At 45.1% G+C, this 24729-nt stretch overlaps 1 protein-coding gene across 1 annotated transcript in view; it reads right to left on the bottom strand.

The window, feature by feature from the left end:
- The window catches only part of LOC145345591 (uncharacterized), a 120386-nt gene that overhangs the window by 51663 nt on the left and 43994 nt on the right, over nt 1-24729 (bottom strand). The window contains exons 6-10 of the mRNA XM_080193426.1: nt 19901-20062; nt 10005-10259; nt 8515-8676; nt 2478-2780; nt 643-804 (exon numbers count right to left, since the gene is read on the bottom strand). Of these exons, the coding sequence (XP_080049552.1) occupies nt 643-804; nt 2478-2780; nt 8515-8676; nt 10005-10259; nt 19901-20062 (1044 nt within the window). The remainder of the gene's footprint in view (nt 1-642; nt 805-2477; nt 2781-8514; nt 8677-10004; nt 10260-19900; nt 20063-24729) is intronic.

Below are 24729 nucleotides of genomic sequence, written 5' to 3'. Positions count from 1 at the left end.
AGGAACAGACTGGAGAAGGAAGAAAAAATAGATTTGAGACAGGAAGATGATCAGTTCAGTGGACAGGAAAATGCCTAAATGAAAAGTTTGCCAGCACAGACCTGTTTGAGGATTTCAAGAACAAGGTTAAAGCGGGCTTTTTGGAGTTGGGGAACTCGGAGGTTGGATACACAGAGGGAAGATCTCCAGAGGAGATGAGCTCAGTCACAGGCGTGGAAACAGTAGTTTGATATCAATGGTGGGATGATCGGCTGGGGGAGTTTGTAACACGTGATGAGTTGAATTCCAGACTCTGCAAGGAGAGGCTGGTACACCAAACAGAAACAGCACCACCATAATCAGCAGGTTTGATGACAATGATCATACTGTCACGTTTGGTGATAATGTGACGAAGGCAGCATGCTAATTTGATAAACCATAGCAGGTGTGTGCAGTTGAAGGTCTACCAATTGCCTTTTTCTGTACTGTAATTATTTATGAGCCAGTCAAAAGTGACTTCTAAGCAACACAGTAAAATCAAATTATTTTGTGAAAAAGAACCATGTTAAAAATATTGGTTAATTTTTACCAGCTCACAGTTAATCACAGTCCAATTTTAAGTACTTTCCTGATATACATTTGATGTATTCTGTCCACACTCACCTGTTGTAAGGGTGATGTCAGTAACATTAAATGTGCCACTTCCAAGAGGAATTTGAATGGGATACAATAAACTTTCCAGTTGTGATTTCAATACACTTTCAAACATGCTATTTCCAGTTGCGATTAGTATAATGTCGACCTCATATTCACGCAATGGATTGACTGTAACATTAAACAAATAAAGAATTAGTTCAATGCCAAAATAATTAACAGCAATATTCACAGCGAACAGTTAAACCTGGTGAGTATTTACTAATAAACAACAATTGACAAAGATTCAGATATAGAAGCTCCTGCCTAACCAATCACCTCAAATTCTTTCAAGAATAGACATTCTAAGTGCATTTTGGAAGTTCAACAGCGCAATGTCAAATGGAATTTCCTGAAATTTCATATTAAGGCCATGTGGGAGATTTTAAACCCCACCCTCGCAATGCGCCTCATGAGGAGTGGGGAGATTTAGGGAGACAAATGTAAGAGAAATGACCCAAACCTGCTGTGAACATACTACATCTATCTTTACTGTAATGGATTTGGATGCAACTGCATAACTCACTCTCAAAAAGAACCGTAGAACACTACAGTGCAGAAAGAGGCCCTTCAGCCCATTGAGTCTGCACTAAACGCAATCCCACCCAGGCCTTACCCCCATATATTATACCCACTCATCCCTCTAACCTGGACACTAAGGGGCAATTTCTTAGCATAGCCAATCAACCTAACCCACACATCTTTGGACTGTGGGAGGAAACCAGAGCACCCAGAGGAAACCCACAGAGACATGAGGAGAATGTGCAAACTCCACACAGACAAGTGACCCGAGCCAAGAATCAAACCCAGGACCCTGGAGTTGTGAAGCAGCAGAGCTAACCACTGTGACACCGTGCCATCCTTGCAGCTACCTTTGTTTTATTCTTTCATGGGAGGTGGGTGTTGCTATCAAGGCAAGCATTTTGTTTCTACTTTTTAAATGTCCTTGAGAAGGTAGTGGTGAGCTGCCTTCCTGAACTGCTGCAATCTCTATGGTGCCATCAGGAAGGGAGTTCCAGGATTTTGATGTAGTCGCTATAAAAGAAGGCTAACACAAGTCTGTGTGTCTTTGTGGGGAGCTTGCAGTTGGTGGTGTTCCCACACATCTGCTACCCATGTTCACTAAGTGGGTTTGGAAGGTTCTGTTGAAGAAGCCCTGGTGAGTTGCTGCAGTGTAGTGAGATGTATATTCTGCTGTCAGTGGTGAGCACCTGTTTGTTGTCACTGATGGTTCTGGCAAATTCCAAAACATTTAGTTTAACTTTTTTATTATTGTCACCAGTAGGCTTACATTAACACTGCAATTAAGTTACTCTGAAAATTCCCTAGCTGCCACACTCCGGCGCCTGTTCAGGTAGACTGATAGAGAATTTAGAATGGCCAATTCATCAGACCAGCATGCCTTTGGACTGTGGGAGGATACCGGAGCACCAAAGGAAACCCATGCAGATACGGGCAGAATGTGCAGACTCTGCACAAATAGTGACACAAGCCAGAAATCAAACCTGGATTCTTGGCGCTGTGAGGTAGCAGTCATTGACCTACAATTGAAAATAGGATCTCTAGATAATGGGGACAGGACTTCTGGATCCATGTTGCCAACATCAATTTGGATAACCTGTTGAGTCTCCGTACCTCAACAAAAATCTAATTGTAAATGTTAGTTTTCAAAACGTTTTCTGCAAGTAAACAAATTTACATTTGCTACACAGTTCAGTAATGTTAAAATAATCTCTGCTAGATAGCAGTTAGTTCATATCTACCAGCATACATGCATGTAGAGAAATAAACACTGCGCAAAATACCAGTATATGGTGTGGTCAATGTTGTCATTGTCACAGTTGAAGGTGCACTAGTGAACACAGTGCTGTGTGTGGTCAATGTTGTCGCTGTCACAGTTGTAGGTGTAGTTGTGAACACAGTGGGGGTTGTTGTTACAGATGGAAGTTCGCAGTATATCCCTTCTGTTGGCTCACTCCTGATACAGTCACAGCTTCCGGCTCCTGTATTATTCACACTGCAGGACTGGTATTTGCTACAAAATGTTGAGTTCCAAGTAAATCCACTGTCACATTTGCACTGAGTTTCATTGTTCACATATCGACAAACTAGGAGAAACAATTAAAAAAAATTAAAACATTGCCAGTATTCTCTGGGGGAGAAATTAGTTAATGTATAGTGCTGTTTCAAGTGTGCTGCAGTGTAGATTAATTCCTCAGCAGCAGACAACAGCTCTCATGGGTTTCTCATTGATTTCAATGAGGAAATCTGTCTGGACAAAGCTGGTCACATCATGTGGTGCCTTTTGCCCTCGGAGAAGTGCGAGTACAAAAACATATTTCTTCCCCATGGTTTCCATATACAATGTAAAGGTTTATTCACCCCACCACTTCAAATGGATTCAATATATATTTTTCAAAGCTAAGAAATCAATGATCAATAATGTGAACTAAGTAGATCTACCCATTCCGGTACTGGGAAAATGGAAGAACATGTACTAACAAAAACATAACAGCTTTGCTGAAGCTGTTTGTGTGATTTCCATTTAACCAAAGGGGGCAGCAACTGTCTGAGATATAATTTATCAAAGTTAAACCCATTGAAACTAATTTCACTTTTGTCCTCATTATCATGAAGTGAACTAGCAAAGTGAATTGGATATTGTTAACATTTCTATTTTGTACTGTCTTATATGATAGGAACTCATATACATGAGTGCCATAAGATACTTAATACATAATTGTCCAGAAGTTGTGGTTGTAATGACAAATAAAGGTTGTTTAGTATTTGCTCTTGTGACAATGACTGTTTGAAATTCATCTTTGGGATCTGGGCATTGCTGACTAGACCACCATTTATTGCCCATCCCTAGTTGCCCCTGAGTGAGTAGTGGTGAGCTGCCGTCTTGCACAGTTGAGGTCCCCCAGATGTAGGCACACCCACAGTGCTGTCAGGGAGGGAGTTCCAGAATCCAGTGATATCCAGTGATACAGAAGAAACAGCAATAAATTTCCAAGTCAGGAAGTATAGAACATGAAGTGGAACCACCAACTGGTGATATTCCCAGGTATCTTTTGCTCTTCTGCTTCTGGAGAGTATTTGGTTTGGAATGGAATGTGCTGCCTAAGGAACCTGCAGTGCATCTTGTCGATGATGCACAAGTCTCCACTGTTGATCAGTGGTGGAGAAATCAAGACGATCTTTTTACTAAAAAAAGTTTAAGTGGTGAAAGAGCTTGAAATTCGCACCTCATTTTTTCAGCAAGCTTTCAGACACAATCTTATGGCATGTAGTGCACAAAAAAAGGCAAAGTATGATTCCCTCCAGTAGCGTGAGCTGATGGAGTCTATACTTGCCGGAAACCAGCTGTGCCCCAGTAGAGGGTGCTATGGTGAATGCACAGACCTCTCTATTCTGTGCAACAGAAAGATCTATCGATCAGTGCATTGCCACCCCCGACTGCTGGTCTATCACCTCCATGTAGCCTCCAACCCTGGCTGACTGCTGTCTGGCCAATCCCTCATTTCAGAGCGTGCAGCCTCCGGCCACCCCTCCCCACCACCACCCCCGCACCGCGCCCCCCCCCCCCCCTCCCCCACCACCACCCCCCCCCCCTCAACCCACCTCCATTTAGGCTTTGTGCACATCATTGCCCTAGCCACTCCCCGTCAATTTATGTCTTGCCCTATCCTAGTGCTGCCCCTTGGGCAGCGCTGGAATGCCTGGTGTGCAGTGCCAAGGTGCTAAGCTGGTACCGCCAGGGCCCCTGACCACTCTGGGTGCCTAAATGGTGAGACCATCATTTCACGGCCCCCTTGGTGGTACAAACAATTGAAATGACAAATAAATTGCTATTTCAACTGAGAAGAAAGTTTGGAGGGTTGGAAAGTAAGGAGGGAAACGGTAAAAGGGTGGGTTTGACATCTCCCGCACTTGTATTTAAAAGGACCTTAAGAAAGGGAGAGACTGTTTGGGGTGATGAGGGGCAGCCTGGATGCCATGAAGAGAATGGTCCCTCTGTATGCTGAGGGCAGCAGAAGCTGGATTTGGTGTTGACAGCATCATGCTAGAAGTGGCAGTAATGGCAGAGAATGATCCATTGAGTATGGAGTCCGGTGAGGAGGAAAATGAGAACCCTAAGGCGGTTCTGGCTGGGTGGGGAAGAGGTGAGAGCAGGAGTGTGTGAACTTGCACAGCCATGGTTGAGATTCTCGTCAACTAAAGTGTGCTGGAATCCTCACCTTAGGCAAAAGGAAGACATATTGGAAGTGTTGTTATGGAAGATTGTATCATTCAGACAGGTGCAACAGAAAGAGAGGAGCGTGGAGAATGGGATAGGTGAGCTCTTGGAAGTGATGTGTGAGGGAATATATTCGAGACAGCTGTGGCTATCAGTGAATATTGGCTAATAGCCTTAGAAGGGAGACAGAAAAGGCAAGGAAAGGGAAGGGCTGAGACAAACAAAACCCCAAAGATGTGCTCTTAGGCTGATTGGTATATCAAATTGACCCTGAATCTGGCTAAGTTAGGGGTCCCACTCGCAGACACGCAGGGCAGGTTAGGTGTAGGGTGATGCGGCGGTGCGGGCTCGTTGGGCCGAAGGGCCTGTTTCCCGTGCTGGGTTGTTCTTTGTTCTTTGTAAAAGTCAAGTTTCCCAGATCAGACTGAGAGCAGTAAGTGGCCTGGCTGGGGGGAAATCTACAGATGGGGGGAATGAAGGATTCACAATCACCGCTAACAATAATCACACACAGGAGCTTGTTCCACATCACGTCAGCTCCTGCTCTGTTCCAGAGGACCGTGGACTAAATCTTGAGTGGATTGTCAAGAGCCCAGTGTTGCCTGGATGATATCTTAGTCACAGGTTTGACAGAGGAGGAGCATTTGAAGAACTTAAAGAATATCTTGTAGATTGCAGGAGAACGGCCTACAGGTCAAGAGAGAGAAGTGTGACTTCTTCATGGACTTCACTTATTCCCTGGGTCATTTTATTGGTAGAGTCATAGAGGTTTCCAGCAAGGAAATAGGCCCTTTGGCCCAACTTGTCCATGCCACCCCTTTTTTTAAAGCCCCAAGCTAGGCTCAATTGCTGGCATTTGGCCCATATCCCTCTATAACCATCTTATCCATATAACTGTCTAAATGCTTTTTAAAAGACAGAATTGTACCCGCCTCTACTGCTACCTCAAGTAGCTTATTCCAGACACTCACCACCCTTGGTGTGAAAAGATTGTCCCTCTGGACCCTTTTGTATCTCTCCCCTCTCACCTATGCCCTCTAGTTTTAGACTCCCCTACCTTTGAGAAAAGATATTGACTATCCAGCTGATCTATGCCTCTCATTATCTTATAAACCTCTATAAGGTCAGCCTTCTACACTCCAGACAAAAAAGTCCCAGTCTATCCAGCCTCTCCTTATAACTCAAACCATCAAGATGTCAATGAGTTATACAAGACATCCAAGAAGATTCAGGTAGGCATTTCATGCATCGATCACACCATAGGCCATTGACATCCACCGGTCTATGGCAATGGTTGAATTGCAAGGTTGAGTATTGGTGATGTCAGTCTACTCATACGGGATCTGGTACCATCAATTAAAGAAACACGGCAATGTGGACACTCTGTCAAGGGTACCTTTGCCCAGAGATAAGGATGCTCCCGGCTGGAATCTGAAGATAACGTACTTAACGCAGGAAAATAAAGTTCTGGTAACTGCTAACCAAGTGTGGAATGCCACCTGAAACAATCTATTCATGAGCTCAAGTAGTGAGTCACTACTGTCAGTCCAGTGGAAGGGTAGATGGTCTTAGTGGTAGTTGATGATCACTCCAAGTGGCCGGAGTTCGCAGCCATGAATCCACGATGACGGAGTCAACATCAGACAAACTCAACGAAAAATTTGCCAGGTTTTGTTATCCAGAACAAAGGGTCAATGACAACAGACCCCAGCTGGCGGCACAGGATTTTGTGCAGTACATGGAGTACCATGGAATCAGACATAAGGTCGGCATCTCATCATCCGGTGATGAATATTCTGATGGAACAATTTGTTCAGACCCTGAAACGTTTTCTATATCTTTTAGAGCTAAAGAGATCATTAGATATAGAGCGAAGGGGGATCAGGATACTGAATTTGACGATCAGCCATAATCAAAATGAATGACAAAGCAGGCTTGAAGGGCCAAATGTCCATCTCCTGCTTCTTTGTTTCAATGGCCCTGAAGTCATCGTAAGGGGAAGGTTCGTGAGGGTGCGGGTACTAAATTTCAGACTATATACCACAACACACCACACACAAAAATTCAGTGCTCCCTCACTTGATTCACATTCAATCAAAAATTAAGAGCCAATTTGAACCCGCTGTGGTGCGAGGACAGCCAAGGAGAACCAAGAGGGACAGGTGGCCAGAACAGCAGGAAGTGCAAAGGACTTTTCAGAGAGGGGAGTTTCTTCTGGTCACAAATTACACCTCTGCAGAAATGTGGGTACCGGCTACCACTGTTGCACAGACGGGACCTTTATCCTGCACAATGCAGGCCAGGGATGAACTGCTTTGGAGAAAACATGCTGAGCAGTTGGTCTCAGCACCACAAGAGAGGTGGGAAGCCCCACAAACAATGGAACTATTCACATTGACCTCAGTGGGTTTGCCTGAACCTCGTATTTCAGAGTCAGAATTGATCACCTTAGTGAAGGATTCAACGTCTGTGGCACCAACCACCTGTGGACAATCAGAAAGGGATCCTCATGCCGAATGACAGAATCTTCCAGAATCCCGGGAGACTACCCTGGAAGAGGTTTCGGCAGCAAGGAAATAAACACGAAAATGCCATCTCCCATCATTATGTCCATATGAACTGCCTGAAGGGATTTGGGGACTGTAGTAGTTTGCAATGCTCTGTATAAATAATTGTCATTATATTTAAGTATGTTCCTCTGTGTGTGTCTGTGTGTTGGGGGGAGGGGGAGCGGGGGTTGCAAGGGAGGGTGTGGAGGAAGGTTGTGGGGGGGATGTGTTTTCATTTGAAAAGTTTTGTATTTTAGGGGGAAGGGTATGATGTATGCTCATATACATTGTTTGTTGAGGTTTGTGGCGTATGCCCTTTAGTCTACTGGAGCTCACAAAACAGAAAGGAAATGGTTAGGACCTGGTAAATGGAACCTGGTAAAATGATGGAGAGTTTTGGAGAGCCTTATATATAGATAGAAAAAGATAGGAGAAGGGAGAAACAATGGATTTGAGATAGGAAGATGATCAGGTCAGTGGACAGGAAAATGTCTAAATGAAGACTTTGCCAGCACAGACCTGGTTGTGGATTTTGAGGTTGAAGCGGGCTTTTTGGAGTTGGGGAACTCGGAGGTTGGATACATGGAGGGAAGATCCCCAAAGGAGGTGAAGTCAGTGACAGAACCAGAAACAATAGTTTGATGTTTCATGATGGGATCATAGTCTGGGGGAGTTTGCAGCAAATGATGAGTTGACTTTCAGACTGTCCTAAGTAGAGGTTGATGCACCAAACAGAAACAGCATTGTCAGCAGGTTTAATGATAATAGTCAAACTGTCACATTTGGCCATGATTTTACTAAGGCAGCTCACTAACTTGGTAAACCAAAGCAGATGTGTGCAACAAGTGCTTCCTTCTGTACTGTATTTATTTATGAGCCATAGTTAAAAGTGACTTCTAAACAATATATTAAATTAAATTGTCATATGAAAAAGAACCATGTTAAATGTATTGATTAATTTTTACCAGCTCAGTTAATCACAGGCCAATTTTAATATAGAATAAATGTATTTTCCACAACCATATATATTTGATATATTCCGTCCACACTCACCTGTTGTAAGAGTAATGTCAGTAACATTAAATGTGCCACTTCCGAAAGGAATTTGAATGGGATACAATAAACTTTCCAGATGTGATTTCAATGCACTATCAGACGTGCTATTTCCAGTTAGGATTAATACAACATCCAGCTCATATTCACGCAATGCATTGACTATAACATTAAATGAATAAAGATTAGTTCAATGTCAAAATAATTAACAGCAATATTTCACAGCGAACAGTTAAACCTGGTTAGTATTTACTAATAAACAACAATTGACAGAGATTCAGATAAAGAAGCTTCAGCCTAATCAGTCACCTCAAATTCTTTCAGAAATAGACATTCCAAGTGCACTATGGAAGTTCTACGGCATGATGTAATTGGACTTTCAAATGGAATGTACTGAAGATTTTAGGAGGGAGATTTTAAACCCCAAACCCTCAGTGCTCCTTATGAAGGGTGGGGAGATTTAGGCAGCCAATTGTAAGAAAAATGATCCCAAACCAGTTGTCAACACATCTAATCTGTCTTTACTGCACTGGATTTGGATGCAACTGAGTAACTCACTCTAGAAAAGCAGCTACCTTTGTTTTATTCTTTCAAGGGAGGTGGGTATTGCTATCAAGGCCAGCACTTTTGTTTCTGCTTTTTAAATGTCCTTAAGAAGGTAGCAGTGAGCTGCCTTCCTGAACTGCTGCAATCCCTGTGATGCCATCAGGAAGGGGGTTCCAGGATTTTGACGTAGTGACTGTGAAGGAAGACCAATACAAGTCTATGCGTCTTTGTAGGGAACTTGCAGTTGGTGGTGTTCCTATACATTTGCCATCCATGTCCATCAAGTGGGTTTGGAAGGTTCTGTTGAAGAAGCCTTGGTAAGTTGCTACAGTGTAGTGAGATGTATATTCTGCTGTCAAGGATGAACACGGGTTTGTTGTCACTGATGGTTCTGGCAGCTTCCTAAACATATAGTTTAAGTTTATTTATTATTGTCACTAGTAGGCTTACATTAACCCTGCAATTAAGTTACTCTGAAAATCCCCTAGCTGCCATACTCTGGCGCCTGTTCGGGTACACTGATGGAGAATTTAGAACGGCCACTTCATCTGACCAGCACATATTTGGACTGTGGGAGAAAACCGGAGCACCCGGAGGAAACCTATGCAGGCACCCAGAGAATCTGGAGACTCCGCACAGACAGTGGCCTAAGCCAGAAACCTTGGTCCCTGGCGCTGTGAGGCAGCAGTCATGGATCTACGATGGAAAATAGGATCTCTAGATAATGGGGACATGACTTCTGGATCCATGTTCCCAGCATTAATTTGGATAAGCTATTGAGTCTCTGTGATTCTGTGAAAATCTACAAGTAAATGTTAGTTTTCAAAAAGTTTTCTGCAAATAAACAAATTTAATTTGTTATACAGTTCAGTAATGTTAAAATAATCTTCACTAGTTAGCAGTCAGAGAATTAGTTGTAGAGAAATAAACATTGTGCAAAATACCAGTATGTGGTGTGGTCAATGTTGTCGCTGTCACAGTTGTAGGTGTAGTTGTGAACACCGTACTGTGTGTGGGGGTTGTTGTTACAGACGGGAGCTCGCAGTATGTCCCTTCTGTTGGCTCACTCCTGATACAGTCACAGCTTCCGACTCCTGTATTATTCACACTGCAGGACTGATATTTACTACAAAATGCTGAGTTCCAAGTAAATCCACTGTCACACTTGCACTGAGTTTCATTGTTCACATATTGACAAACTAGGAGAAACAATGAAAAGGTAATTAAATCATTGCCAGTATTCTGTGGAGGAGAAACTAGTTAGTGTATAATGCTGTTTCAAGTGTGCTGCACATTGTACATTAATTTCTCAGTAGCTGACAACAGCTCTCATGGGTTTCTTATTGATTTCAATGAGGAAATCTGTCTGGGCAAAGCTGGTTACATCATATGGTGCCGTTTGCCCTCGGAGAAGCACCTGTACATAAATAAATTTCTCCTCCATGGTTTCCATGTGCAAAGTCAAGTTTTATTTAGCCCATCACTTCTAATGGATTCAATATATATTTAACAAAGCTAAGAAATCAATGATCAATAATGTGAAATAAATAGAGATTTGTAAATTCAATCTAGCCATTCATGTATTGGCAATTGCAAAAGTATTTACTAACAAAAATATAATAGCTTTGCTGAAGCTGTTTGTGTGATTTTCACTAAACCAAAGAGGGCAGGATCAGTAATCGTCTGATGTATAATTTATCAAAGTTAAACCCATTTAAATTAAGTTCACTTTTGTCCTCATTATCATGAAGAGAACTAGCAAAATGATGCTGGATAATTGTTAACATTTCTATATTGTACAGTTTTTTATATAATAGGAACTCATATACATGACTGCTGTAAGATATTTAATATATAATTGTCCAGACTTTGTGATTATAATGACAATGAAGTTGTTTCACATTTTTCATCGTCACAATGACTGTTTGAAATTCATTTATGGGATACGGGCGTCGATGGCTAGACCAACATTTATTGCTCATCTCTAGTTGTCCTTGTGTAGGTGGTGGTGAGCTGCCTTCTTGCACCGCTGCAGTCCCCCAGGTGTAGACACAACCACAATGCTTTCAGGGAGAGAGTTTCAGCATTTTGACCCAGAGACAGAGAAATTTCCAAGTTGGGAAGTATAGGACATGGAGTGGAACCACCCAGGTGATTATGTTCCCAGGTATCTGTTGCTGTTCTCTTTCTAGAGAGTATTTGGTTTGGAATATGCTGCCTAAGGAACCCTGGTGACTTCTGCAGTGCATCTTGTAGATGATGCACACAGTTCCACTGTCAATCATGGTGCAGCGATTGAGGGGACACTCTCACCAAACAAATTCTAAGTATTCAAAAGGCGTGAAAACGGGAGAGATTCAAACCCTTTTTTTCAGTGAGTTTTCAAACATGGTGTTAAGGTACTTAGTGCAAAAAAAGAGGCAAAGTGTGATTCCCTCCAATAGCATGAGTTGATGGAATCTATATTTGCCGGAAACCAGCTGTGTCACATGTGAGGGTGCTATTGCGCATGCACAAATCTGTCAGTCCCTCCATCACCATCCCCGACTGCTGGCCAATCACCTCCACATGACCTCCCGTCCCCAGCCGATTGTTGTCCTGGCCAATCCTGGATTTCAAAGCTGTCTTCGCCTTCATTTAGGCTTCATGCACATCATGGCCCCAGCCCTGCCCCTTTCACTTATGCCTTGCCCCTATTCTAGTCCTGCCCCTTGGCACTGCCCTATGCCTGTTGGGCAGTGCTGGGGTGCCTGGTGTGCAGTGGTCAGGCTGGCAGTGAGAAGGTGCTAAGCTGGTATTGCCAGGGTCCCAGGCTGGCATTTCCAGGCTGACACTGCCAAAGTGGTACTGCCCATTGTGCCCCTGACTACCTGGGTCAGGGGGGAGGGTGGTCTCAAGGACCTCCGGTCCCACTGGTGAGACCCATCATGTCAGGTCCCCCTTGGAAGTACAAATTGCCATTCAACTGGGAAGAGCGCTTGGGGCCTTGAAGGTAAAGAGGGAGCAGGTAAAGGGGTGGGTTTCACATCTCCTGCACTTGTATATAAAAGGACCTTAAGAAAGGGAGAGACTGTTTGGGATGACTGAGGGGCAGCCTGGATGCCATGAAGAGAATGGTCCCTCTGTATGCTGAGGGCAGCAGAAGCTGGATTTGGTGTAGACAGCATCATGCTGGAAGTGGCAGTAATGGCAGAGAATGATCCATTGAGTATGGAGTCTGGTGAGGAGGAAGGTGAGAACCCTAAGGCAGTTCTGGCTGGGTGGGGAAGAAGTGAAAGCAGAAGTCTGTGAAATTGCACAGCCATGGTTGAGGTTTCTGCCAACTAAAGTGTGCTGGAATCCTCAGCTGAGGACAAAGGAAGACATATTGGAACTGTTATTCTGGAAGGTTGCATAATTCGGGCAGACTCAACAGAGAGAGAAAGAAGCTTGAAGAATGGGATAGATTCGCTACTGGAAGTGGTGTGTGAGGGAGTATAATCAAAGGTAGCTGTGGTTGTCAGTGAATACTGGCCAATAGCCTGAGAAGGAAGACAGGAAAGGCAAGGAAAAGGAAGGCTGAGACAAACAAAGGGTCAAAACTGAAAGCAAAGTTTCCAAATTCAGAGTAAGAGCAGGGAGTGGCCTGGCTGGGGGGAAATCTACAGATGGGGGGAATGAAGGATTCACAACCACTGCTAACAATAATCACACACAGGAGCCTGCTCCACATCACATCAGCTCCAAGTTTGTTCCTGAGGGCCGTGGATTAAATCTTGACCGGATTGACAACAGCCTGGATGATACCTTAGAAGACACGGGTTTGACAGAGGAGGAGCATTTGAAGAACTTGGAGAATATCTTAGAGATTGCAGGCTAACAAGTTGAGAGAGAGAAATGTGACTTCTTCATGGAATCCACTATTTCTCTGCGTTATTTAATTGTTGAAAACATAAGAACTAGAAGCAGCAGTAGGCCATCTGGCCCTTTGAGCCTGCTCCGCCATTCAATAAGATCATGGCTGATCTTTCCGTGGACTGAGCTCCACATATCCGTCCACTCACCGTAGCCGTTAATTCCTTTGCTGTTCGAAAATTTATCTATCCTTGCCTTAAAAACATTCAATGACGTAGCCTCAACTGCTTCTCTGGGCAGGGAATTCCACAGATTCACAATCCTTTGTGTGAAGAAGTTCCTCCTCAACTCAGTCCTCAATCTGATTCCCCTTTATTTTGAGGCTATGCCCCCTAGTTCTAGTTTCATCTGCCAGTGGAAACAACCTCTCTGCTTCGATCATATCTATTCCCTTCATAATCTTATATGTTTCTATAAGATCTCCCCTCATTCTTCTGAATTCCAATGAGTATAGCACTAGTAAACTCAGTCTCTCCTGGTGAGCCAACCCTCTCAACTCCGGAATCAACCTAGTGAATCTCCTCTGCACCTCTTCCAGTGCCGCGATATCCTTTCTCAAGTAAGGAGACCAAAATTGTACACCATACTCCAGGTGTGACCTCACCAGCACCTCATACAGCTGCAACATAACCTCGCTGTTTTTAAACTCTAACTCTCTAGCAATAAAGGACAAAATTCCATTTGCCTTCTTAATTACCTGCTGCACCTGCAAACCAACTCCTTGTGATTCTTGCACAAGGACACCCAGGTCCCTCTGCACAGCAGCATGCTGCAAATTTTTACCATTTAAATAATAGTCCATTCTGCTGCTATTCCTACCAAAATGAATGACCTCACATTTACCAACATTGTATTCCATCTGCCAGACTCTCATCCACTCACTCAGACTACCTATATCTCTTTGCAGCCTTTCAGCATCCTCTGCACACTTTGCTCTGCCATTCACCTCAGTGTCATCTGCAAATTTTGACACACTACACTTAGTCCCCAACTTCAAATTATCTATGTAAATTGTAAACAATTGCACTCCCAACATTGATCCCTAAGGCACACCACTAGCCACTGATCACCAAGCAGAAAAACATCCATTTACCCCCACTCTTTGCTTTCTATTAGTTAACCAACTCTCTGTCCATGCTACCCTATTACCAGTAACACCATGCACCTTCATCTTAAGCAGCAGTCTTTGGTACAGCACTTGTCAAATGTCTTCTGGAAATTCAGATACATCGCATCCACAGGTTCCCCATTGTCCACTGCGCAAATAATGTTCTCAAAGAATTCCAACAAATTAGTCAAACAAGGCCTTCCCTTCATGAACCCATGCTGTGTCTTACCAATGGACAATTTATACACAGATGCCTTGCTATTTCTTCCTTGATGATAGATTCAAACATTTCCCTACTACAGAAGTTGAGCTAACCAGCCTACAGTTACACAACTTTTGTCTACCTCTTTTTTAAACAGTGGCGTCACATTTGTTGTTTTCCAATTTGCGGAAACCATCCCAGAGTTCAGAGAATTTTGGTAAATTACCACTAGTGCATTTGTTATTTTCCTCACCATCTCTTTTAGTAATTTGTGATGCATTCCATCAGGGCCCAGAGACTTGTCTGTCTTTAGCCCCATTAACTTGCCCAACACTACCTCTTTGATGATAATGATAGTTTCTAGGTCCTCACCTGCCATAGCCTTCCTGTCATCAATTCTTGGTATGTTATCTGTGTCTTCCACTGTGAAGACCGACACAAAATACCTGTTCAATGCCTCAGTCATTTTCTCATTTCCAGTTATTACATCCCCCTCCTCATCCTCTAAAGGAGCAATGTTTAGCCACTCTATTCATTTTAAACATTTGTAGAAACTTTTGCTATCTGTTTTTATATTCTGAGCTAGTTTACTGTCATAATCTATCTTACTTTTCTTTATAGCTTTTCTCGTGGCTTTCTGTTGATCTTTAAAGATTTCCCAATCCTCTAGTTTCCCAATAATCTTGGCCACTTTGTATGCATTTTCTTTCAATTTGATACCCTCCTTTATTTTCTTAGATATCCGTGGCTGATTATTTCTCTTTCTATAGTCCTTCCTTATCACTGATATATACTTTTGCTGAGCACTGTAAAAAATCACTTTGAAAGTCCTCCACTGTTCCTCAATTATCCTACACATAAAGTGTTTGTTTCCAGTCTACCTTAGCCAATTCCTCCCTCATCCGATTGTAGTCGTCTTTGTTTAAGCACAAGACACTGGTATTAGATTTTATCTTCTCAAGCTCCATCTGTATTTTAAATTTACCCATACTGTGATTGCTTCTTCCGAGAGGGTTCCTAAGTGTAAGATCATTAATTATTCCAGTCTCATTACACAGGACCAGGTCTAAGATAACTTGTACCCTCGTAGGTTCCATTGCATACTGTTCAAGGAAGCTATGGCACATACATTCTATGAACTCCTCCTCAAGGCTGCCTTAACTGGCCTGGTTTGACCAATTGACATCTAAATAAAAATGCCCCATGATAATTGCTGTACCATTTTTACATGCATCAGTTATTTCTCTGTTTATTTCTTGCTGTGCCATGACCTATAGACTACGTCTATCAGTGACTTCTTCTCCTTACTATTTCTAATTTCCACCCAAATGGATTCAACCTTTTTTCCATAGAATCTATATCATCTCTCATTACTGCCCTGATGTCATCCTTAAATATCAGAGCTACATCAGCTCCCTTACCTTCCTGTCGGTCCCTCTGAATAGTTTGATACCCCTGGATATTTAACTCCCAGTTGTGACCATCCTGCAACCATGTCTCTGTAATGGCCACCAAATCATACTCGTTCGCAATGATTGTGCTGTCAACTCATTTACCTTGTTTTGAATGTTACGAGCATTCAGATAAAGTGCCCTTCTGCTAGTTTTTGTACCTTCTTCTTGAATTCTAACACTTTCATTAATAACATCTACTGAATTCTCTTTCCTTTTAACATTTTTCTTGGTTTTTCTTGTAGATCGAACGTCCTTCCCACATTTTGTTCTTGCTCCCTCCTTCTCGGACTATTTACATAGATTCCCATCCCCCTGGCATATTAGTTTAAACCTCCCTAACAGCTCTAGCAAACACTTCCTAGGACATTAGTCCCAGTCCTGCCAAAGTGCAACCTGTCCAATTTGTACAAGTCCCATGTCCCTCAGAACCAGTTCTATTGCCCCAGGAATCTGAAACCCTCCCCCTGACACCACATATTTATGCAATATACCTTGTTATTACTATTCTGATTAGCATGTGGCACTGGTAGTAATCCTGAGATCTCTACCTTTGAGGTCCAATTTCTTAACTTTCTTCCTAGCTCCCTGTATTGTGTTTTTAGGACCTCATCCCTTTTTTTTAACCTATGTTGGTTGTACCAACGTGTACTACAACCACTGGCTATTCGCTTTCCTCCTTCAGAATGCCCGGCAGCCACTCCAAGACATCTTTGACTCTTGCATTAGGGAAGCAACATACCATCCTGAAGTCTTGTTGCAGCCATAGAAATGCCTGTCTATTCCCCTTACAAATGAATCCCCTATGCGTGTTGCACTGGTACACTTTTAACCCCACCCTTCTACAGCAGAACCAACTGTGGTGCAGCGAGTTTGGCTGCTGCTGCGTTCCCTAGAGAGGTCATTCCCTTCAACTGTATCCAAATCCACATATCTGTTTTGCAGAGGGGAATGGTCACAGGAGATTTCTGCACTACCTGCATATCTCCCTTGCTCTGTCTGACGGTCACCCATTCTCTCCTTGCCTCGGAGTCTGAGCCTGTGATATGACCACCTCTCTATACGTGCTATCCATGATACTCACTGACTCACGGATGCTCTACAGAGTCTCCAGCCACCACTCCAGCTCTGAAAGACAAGTTTCCAGGAGCTGTACCTTGAGACACTTCCTGCAAACATGCTGATCCAGGGGATTGGAACTGTCCCCAGCCAGCCATATGGAGCAAGGGGAGCAAACCACGGCTGGGAGCTCTCCTGTCATGTCTTACCCCCTTTAAATTAAACTTTTGAAAGACATTTTGTTTCAGATTACATCCAATTTCTAGGGCCCTTCTTTCCGGCTCCTTGTTACTATCAAATATATCTTTTCAAACTATAAATCACAGAAATGACACAGAAACACTATTGTAGTGTACAACAACAACTACAATGCCAAGAGCAAAAAGAAAAAAAGACACTTACTGACCAATCAGCACTCTCCTTTGTAGCCTCTGCTGCCCGTTTCACCTAACTTCCTGACAAGGTACCTCACAAGAGGTTATTGCAGAAGGTCGAGGGACATGGAGTTGGGGGTAGGGTGTTAGCGTGGATAGAGGATTGGTTGTCAAATAGGAGGCAGAGAGTGGGGGTCAACGGGTACTATTCGGATTGGCGGTTGGTGACTAGTGGGGTGCCCCAGGGGTCGGTGCTGGGGCCTCAGCTATTTACCATTTATATAGATGATCTGGAGGAGGGAACCGAGTGTAGGGTGTCGAAATTTGCTGATGACACCAAGATTGGGAGAACGGCAAATTGTGCGGAGGGTGTGGAGAGTCTGCAGAAGGATCTAGATAGGCTGGGCGAATGGGCCAGGAAATGGCAAATGGAATTTAATGCTGGCAAGTGTGAGGTGGTCCACTTTGGTAGGAATAATGGTAGGAAGGACTATTACTTACGTGGCGAAAAACTGCAGCAGGCGACGGTGCAGAGGGACCTCGGGGTCCTTGTGCATGAGTCGCAAAAACCCAGCTTGCAGGTGCAGCAGGTGGTCAGGAAGGTGAATGGGATGCTGGCCTTCATAGCGAGGGGGATTGAATATAAAAGTAGGGAGGTCTTGCTGCAGCTGTATAGGGCATTGGTGAGGCCGCAGCTGGAGTAGTGTGTGCAGTTTTGGGCGCTGCACCTGCGCAAAGATATTTTGGCCTTGGAGGGAGTGCAGAGGAGGTTCACTAGGCTGATACCAGAGTTGAGGGGGTTGAGCTATGAGGAGAGGCTGAATAAACTAGGCTTGTACTCGTTAGAGTTTAGAAGAATGAGGGGAGATCTCATTGAGACGTATAAGATGATGAATGGGATGGATAGGATAGAGGTGGAGAGGCTCTTCCCGCTCAGAAAGGATAGTAGGACTAGGGGACACAGCCTCAAGATAAAGGGGGGCGGTTTAGAACGGAGTTGAGGAGGAAATTCTTCACTCAAAGGGTGGTGAATCTCTGGAATTCTCTGCCCGTTGAAGTGGTGGAGGCTACCTCGCTAAATATTTTTAAGACGCGGGTTGATGGGTTTTTGATAAGAGAGGGGATTAAGGGTTATGGGGAGAGGGCGGGAAAGTGGAACTGAGCCACGACAGATCAGCCATGATCTTATTGAATGGCGGGGCAGGCTCGAAGGGCTAGATGGCCTACTCCTGCTCCTATTTCTTATGTTCTTATGTTCTTATGTTTCACCCAACTCCAGAAGCACCGTCTCAGTCAGGCAGCACTCACCGTGTAGGCTATTTGACAGCAATGGGTTACACAAGACATCCAAGAAGATGGAAGCCATCATGAAGGCCCCAAGGCCAGACAATGCGTACCAAATTGAGATTGTTTTTGGGACTTGTCAATTACTACGGCAAGTTCATTCCAGATCTGACAGCTGTGTTGTAACCGATGCACTGGTTGCTGGTGAAAGGATAGCCATGGACTTGAACAAAAGAGTGTGAGGAGGAAAGGTAACGCAGCTTTTGAAGAGATTGGGAGTGCTAGTTCACTTCAACCCAAAGTTAGCACTGCAGATGGCATGCGATGCCTCACACTATGGAGCTGGGGCTGTCCAGTCTCACATTATGCCTATCAGGGAGACAAGACACATTGCAGCATCTGAGGAAAATTATGCTCAGGTGTAAAAGAAAGGCTTGGGCATCATCTTTGATGACAAGAAATTTTATAATTCCCTTTATGGTAGGCATTTCATGTTTCTAATAGACCACTGCTGACAATCACCTGCGGTCAGTCAGAAAGGGGCCCTCATGCTGAATGCCAGAATCTTCCAAAATCTCAGGAGACTACTCTGGAACAGGTTCCAGCAACAAGGAAATAAACTGCCATCCTCGATCATTATGCCCATGAGAGCTGTCGAAAGGGACTTCACACTGGGGACTGTGATGGTTTGCAATGCTCTGTAAAAATAGTAGTCATTAAATGTAAATAATAAAGGAAATGGATAGGACTTGAAAAATGGAGCTTGTTAAAATGATGGAGAGCTTTGGAAAATCTTACATATAGATAGGAAGAGACTGGAAAAGGAAGAAAAAATAGATTTGAGATAGGAAGATAATCAGTTCAGTGGACAGGAAAATGCAAAATGAAGACTTTGCCAGCACAGACCTGGTTGTGGATTTTGAGAACAAGGTTGAAGTGGACTTTTTGGACTTGGGGAATTTGGAGGTTGGATACAAGGAGGAAGATCTCCAGAGGAGATGAGCTTAGTCACAGCATTGGAAACAATCATTTGATGTTTCATGGTGGGATCATAGTCCAGGGGAGTTTGCAGCAAGTGATGAGTTGACTTTCAGACTCTGCTAGGTAGAGAAATTGGTACACCAAACAGAAACAATGTCACCATTATCAGAAGGTCTGATGACAATGATCATACCATCACATTTGGTGATGATTTTACAAAGGCAGTTCGCTAACTTGGTAAACCAGAGTCGATGTCTCCATCTGAAGGTCCATTATGTGCATCTTTCTGTACAGTAATTATTTATGAACCATACTTAAAAGTGACTTCTAACCAACATATTAAGTCAAATTGTTTTGTGAAAAAGAACCACATTGAAGGTATTGGTTAATTTTTACCAGCTCACGGTTAATCACAGGCCAATTTTAAGTTGGAATGAAATGTATTTTCCACATTGATATATATTTGATATATTCCACCCACACTCACCTGTTGTCAGGGTGATGTCAGTAACATTAAATGTGCCATTTTCAAAAGGAATTTGAATGGGATACAATAAACTTTCCAGATGTGATTTCAATACACTATCAGACGTGCTATTTCCATTGAGGATCAGTACAATGTCCAGCTCATATTTACGCAGTGGACTAACTGTAACATTAAACAAGTAAAGAATTAGTTCACTGCCAAAACAATTAACAGCAATATTTCACAGATAAACAGTTGAACCTGGTTCGTATTTGCTATCACCAAAAATAATACATCAGTGGTAATAAAATTGGTAACATTCATGAAGAATAGAAACAAGCTGATCAGCTGCTCATGTTTCACCAAAGGGCAAATCAAACGCTGACAACTACTCCTACCTCTATTTCCTGTTAATTAATGGAACTGGCTATCTGCGGTAAACCTGGAGAATATCTGAACAATAATAACTTAATAAACAACAATTGACAGAGATGCACTATGGAAGTTCTACAATGTGATGTCACTGGATTTTCACCTGGAATTTGTTGAAGTTTCACATCAAAGACCATGTGGTAGATTTTAACTCCCACCCTGTCAAAGCACTTTGTGAAAGGTGGAGAGAGTTAGAGAGCCGACAGAGGTGATAGAGGAGTATTCTGGGAGAAGTCATCGCAGTCACCTCGACTGGAAAGCAAAAAAATCCTTCCAGAGATAAAGGGCCCAATTTTACTATTGGATTTAGCCCATTTTCGGGCACAAAAACTTGATAAAGTTAGGCGTGAGGTGAGTAGTGCAATCTGTGCCCCCACTGCACCGGTTCCCCATTTACCAAGGCCCGAAAATGGGTGTGATCGGGACCACACCCGAAACGGGTGCAATGGCCATTTAAATAATGGAATTAATGGGCTGCACGCCCAACTTTACCAGCACTTCCCTCTTTACCACCATTCACCTATCACAAATTGGCGTGAAACAGACATGCTCCATAAAAGCGCAATTCGGGCACTCCATTAGTGAGGGTTATTGAGGAGGTAAGTACGAAGTGTTCCGGTGGCTCTCTGGTGTTCATGGGTGTCCTTTCATTGTGACCATTTTCTTTCTCGGGTTGGTGGCGGCTCTACGAGTGTGTTGGGGGGATGGGGGTGCTGTTACTCAACATTGTCTCCGATGTCCGATTTGCAGCATGGACGCGGGTCTCAGCACTGAATGCTTGTCTTGTAATGCTGCTGGGTCCTCGTGCACTCAGCACTCTTCCAGCTGAAGGATGTGCACAAAGCCTTTGGAAATTCCACTGCTGCAGCCTCTGAACTTTCCAAGGAGCTGTGATTCTGGGAAGCATGTGACTGGGGGAATTTTGGGACAGGCTGTGATTGTGGGGAGCATGTGGCTGGGGGAATGGGCAGTATGGACAGTGACTGTTGATGGGCTAGGGGCGAGCTGCTGCAAGCCTTGGTGGGGGCGGTGCCGGGTGCGGGAGGGGGGGAGCAGAGGCCCAAGCAGCTCCTGCCTGAGTGTCATTTGAACAGATGTCGGACACTGTGTGCTGCTGACGTCTCTGCCTCCGAAAGGAGATAGTGCAACACCTGTGCAACCTGTTGCAGGGCCTGGCACCTAGAGGCGGAGGGAGGTGGGAGTGGGGGCACCCACTCTCAGTGGCTGTCAAATTGTTCTGTATGTGCGGGTTGGGCAGTACATCCAACTTAACTTGGACCAAGCCCAGCAAGAACCTCGAGCTGTAGGATTCACGATCATTATGAGCGTGCTTAATGTGCAGGGGGCCATTGACTGCACCACATTGCCCTTAAGGCCCCCCTACAGAATCCACGAAGATTCATCAACAGGAAGAGGTTGCACTCCCTGAATGTTCAACTAGTGTGCGGCCATAACATGAACATTATGCACGTCTGTGCAAGACACCCAGGCAGTGTGTACGACAACTTCATTGTCAGGAGCTCTGACATCCCAGAGGCCTTCCAGGAGGAGCCCAGGCTGTGGGGGTGGCTCATGGCTGATGAGGCCTGTGCAGAGGCCTGTGTGTGAGGCGGAGTCCTGCTATAATGAGGCCCATGTAGCCACATGCACAATAGTGGAGAGGGGCACTGGGCTCCTTAAAATGCAATTCCAGTGACTGGACCGCTCAGGCGGGGCCCTCCAATATAGCCCTGTGATCTCTTCCTGCATAGTGGTCGTGAGCTGTGCCCTGCACAACCTGGCTCTACAGAGAGGTCATGATGTGTCACCTCTACAGAGAGGTGACATATTGGAGGAGGATGACATGGAAGCTGACCAGCTGGGTGTCGCTGAGAGGATGCCCAGCAGGAGGAGGACGAGGAGGAAGAAAATGAAGAGCGCGTCCAGGAACACCACCCAGGCATTGGAGCACTGGCAGCTCAAATGAAGCATATAAGGGTGGCAAGGGAGGCCCTGATCAGGCGGTTCAGTCACTAGGGGCTTGTGTCTGGGTTCCATCCACCCACCGCCCCCTCGTCCCAGGTACACATCTGTGTAGTGGGTAAGAGATCTGGTCCGGGTGGGTGGTGGGGCGGAGGGGGGGGTTGGAACAGAAGGAATCACTCATGAGTTCTGGGGAACCAATGCCTTCCTTTTCTCATTGAGGGGGCTCCCTGACTGACATCAACGTGAAGCATCCCTCCAACCATCATCAATGGAAGAGGATTTCTAATCAAGACAAATCTGAGACAAATTAATCACAGGTGGGTGATTAAAAAAAACATTTAATTGCGATAAAGGTGTTTAAAGCAGATGTTCTAACATAAAAGTGTGTGAACAGAAAACATTAAGGTGTTTAAGTATTTTGTCTAATTAGTGCAGCCCTTCACCTGTGCCATCTCAGTGCAACTAAAATGTTCTAAATTACGTGGCCTATCACTACATCTCAGCCACTTCCCAGAATGTACATCGGAGGTGGAGGGGGCCAGCTGCCTGCCACACTCCAATTGCCTGTGATGCATGTGGCAGGCGTCCTCTAGAGGCCCTGGACCTTGAGAGCCTTGGCCTGCGTCCAGGTGTCTGGGATGTTTCCATGACACCCTCTTCATCCAGCTGCCCCTGAGATGCCCCTGTGTCAGGAAAGGGGGAATCAGGAGGTGTTGTTACAGGCAAGGTCTCCTGATTGGAAGACCCGACATGGGCTCGAGCCCTTTCTCCTCCCTTGGGGTTCCAGCGGGACCTTGGGTCTCCCATGGGATGGTGGTGCTTCTGCAGTGAGCTCCAGAAGCTCCGGCATTACCTGGCACTGCCAGTCCTGGAGGACCACCTGCATTCTACCCAGGGAGGTCGAGCCCTCTGCGATGGCCGCTTGACTCGATGACCACCTCTCGATGGCTGCAGCAAGTGCCCTCTGAGACTGGGTCACACTCTGCAAACCCTCAGCTATGACCCTCTGCGACTAGGCCATATTTTCAAGGGCCACTGCCGTAGCCCACTGTGTCTCAGCGCTGTCCCGCTGGGTCCCCTGCAAGCTCTCCAGCCTCTAGCCATGGGACGCAGGATCTCGAAAAGCCTGTTCAATCCTTCAGCTGTGGCCTGCTGTGACTCGGCCATCGCTTGGAGCCTGTCACTCATGGTGAAGGTCTCCTACCCCAGGCTTTCCAATGAAGATGCCACCCTTGCAGTGCTGGCCACGCAAGACAGGCAATAGCTGATCTGCCCGAAAATTTTGGGACTCCTTCCAACAGCCTTGCTGTTGGTCCAATGTAGCCGTCAGCCCCTCCTGCATTCCCTCGCTCTGTTACTGCATCTCCAGCAGCTGAGGGAGAAGTGATCTCAGAGGCCCAGCATGTAGCCTGGGGACAGCTGAGTCCTTGTCTCTGACAGCCCCCCGCATGCCAGAGGCCTCAGACGTTCCCTCCTTCACCCGATGTACATTATCAGGTGTGTCGTGCTCACCAGAGTGTGACCCAGAAGCCTCACCACTAACCAGACCCACCGACATGTCGGTATCTGGGATGGTGAGTTGTGAGGTGGAAACTGATGCCAAGATGGCGCCACCCTCGGAGGTCCCTTCACCCATATCCTCCGTGGACCTGTCGCAGCTGTCCTGGCCAGGATGGGCGGGAGTTACAGTATGGGGCCTGGAGTACAGAAGGCCCCAGGGCATCTGGATGTGTCCCTGCAACACAGGACACAAGGTTAAGTGCAGGGAAGGGAGAGGAATCCGGGATGCCAAACACGTGATTCACATTTCTCCACTGAACATCAAATAAAGCACCAAGAAAATTCCACCACAGGAACAGGCCCTTCGGCCCGCCAAGCCTGTAGCGACCAGACTGCCCATCTGATTGGTAACCCCCCCACCCTTCCGGGGACCATATCGCTCTATTCCCATCTCATTCATATAGATGTAAAGACGCCTCTTAAATATTACTATTGTATCTGTGTCCGCAACCCCACCCGGCAGCGAGTTCCAGGCACCTACTACTCTCACTGTGCAAATGAACATGCCTCGTACATCTCCTTTAAACCCTTCGCACCCAAAATTCGTGCCCCCAAGGAGTTGCCTCAAAGTGAGTGGAGGAACGATAGGTGCTCACGTCTTGACGGCAGCCTGACCGTGCTGTCACTGACAGCCCACATTTGCCCTTCTCTGGACAGCTCCAGCACCCGCTCCTCAAAGTGGGTGAGGATCCAGAGGCTCACCACCCCCTGTCTTCACTCTTTCATTGATGTTATGGTCGGTCTTCTCCTGTGGAAGCAGAAGGAGCCATGAAAGAAATGATGGCATGACTGCTGCAGAGTATCGGGTGGTGCTTAGAGGGCAAGCACAGTGGGGCTCATTGGGGGGGGATAGAAAGGAGGTAATTGAGGGTCAGAAGCTGAATGCATGCAGG

The sequence above is a fragment of the Carcharhinus amblyrhynchos genome, chromosome 7, assembly GCF_965287045.1.
Source record: "Carcharhinus amblyrhynchos chromosome 7, sCarAmb.v2.hapA, whole genome shotgun sequence".
In the NCBI taxonomy this organism is placed as follows: domain Eukaryota; kingdom Metazoa; phylum Chordata; class Chondrichthyes; order Carcharhiniformes; family Carcharhinidae; genus Carcharhinus; species Carcharhinus amblyrhynchos.
This window is presented reverse-complemented; position numbering and strand designations above follow the sequence as displayed.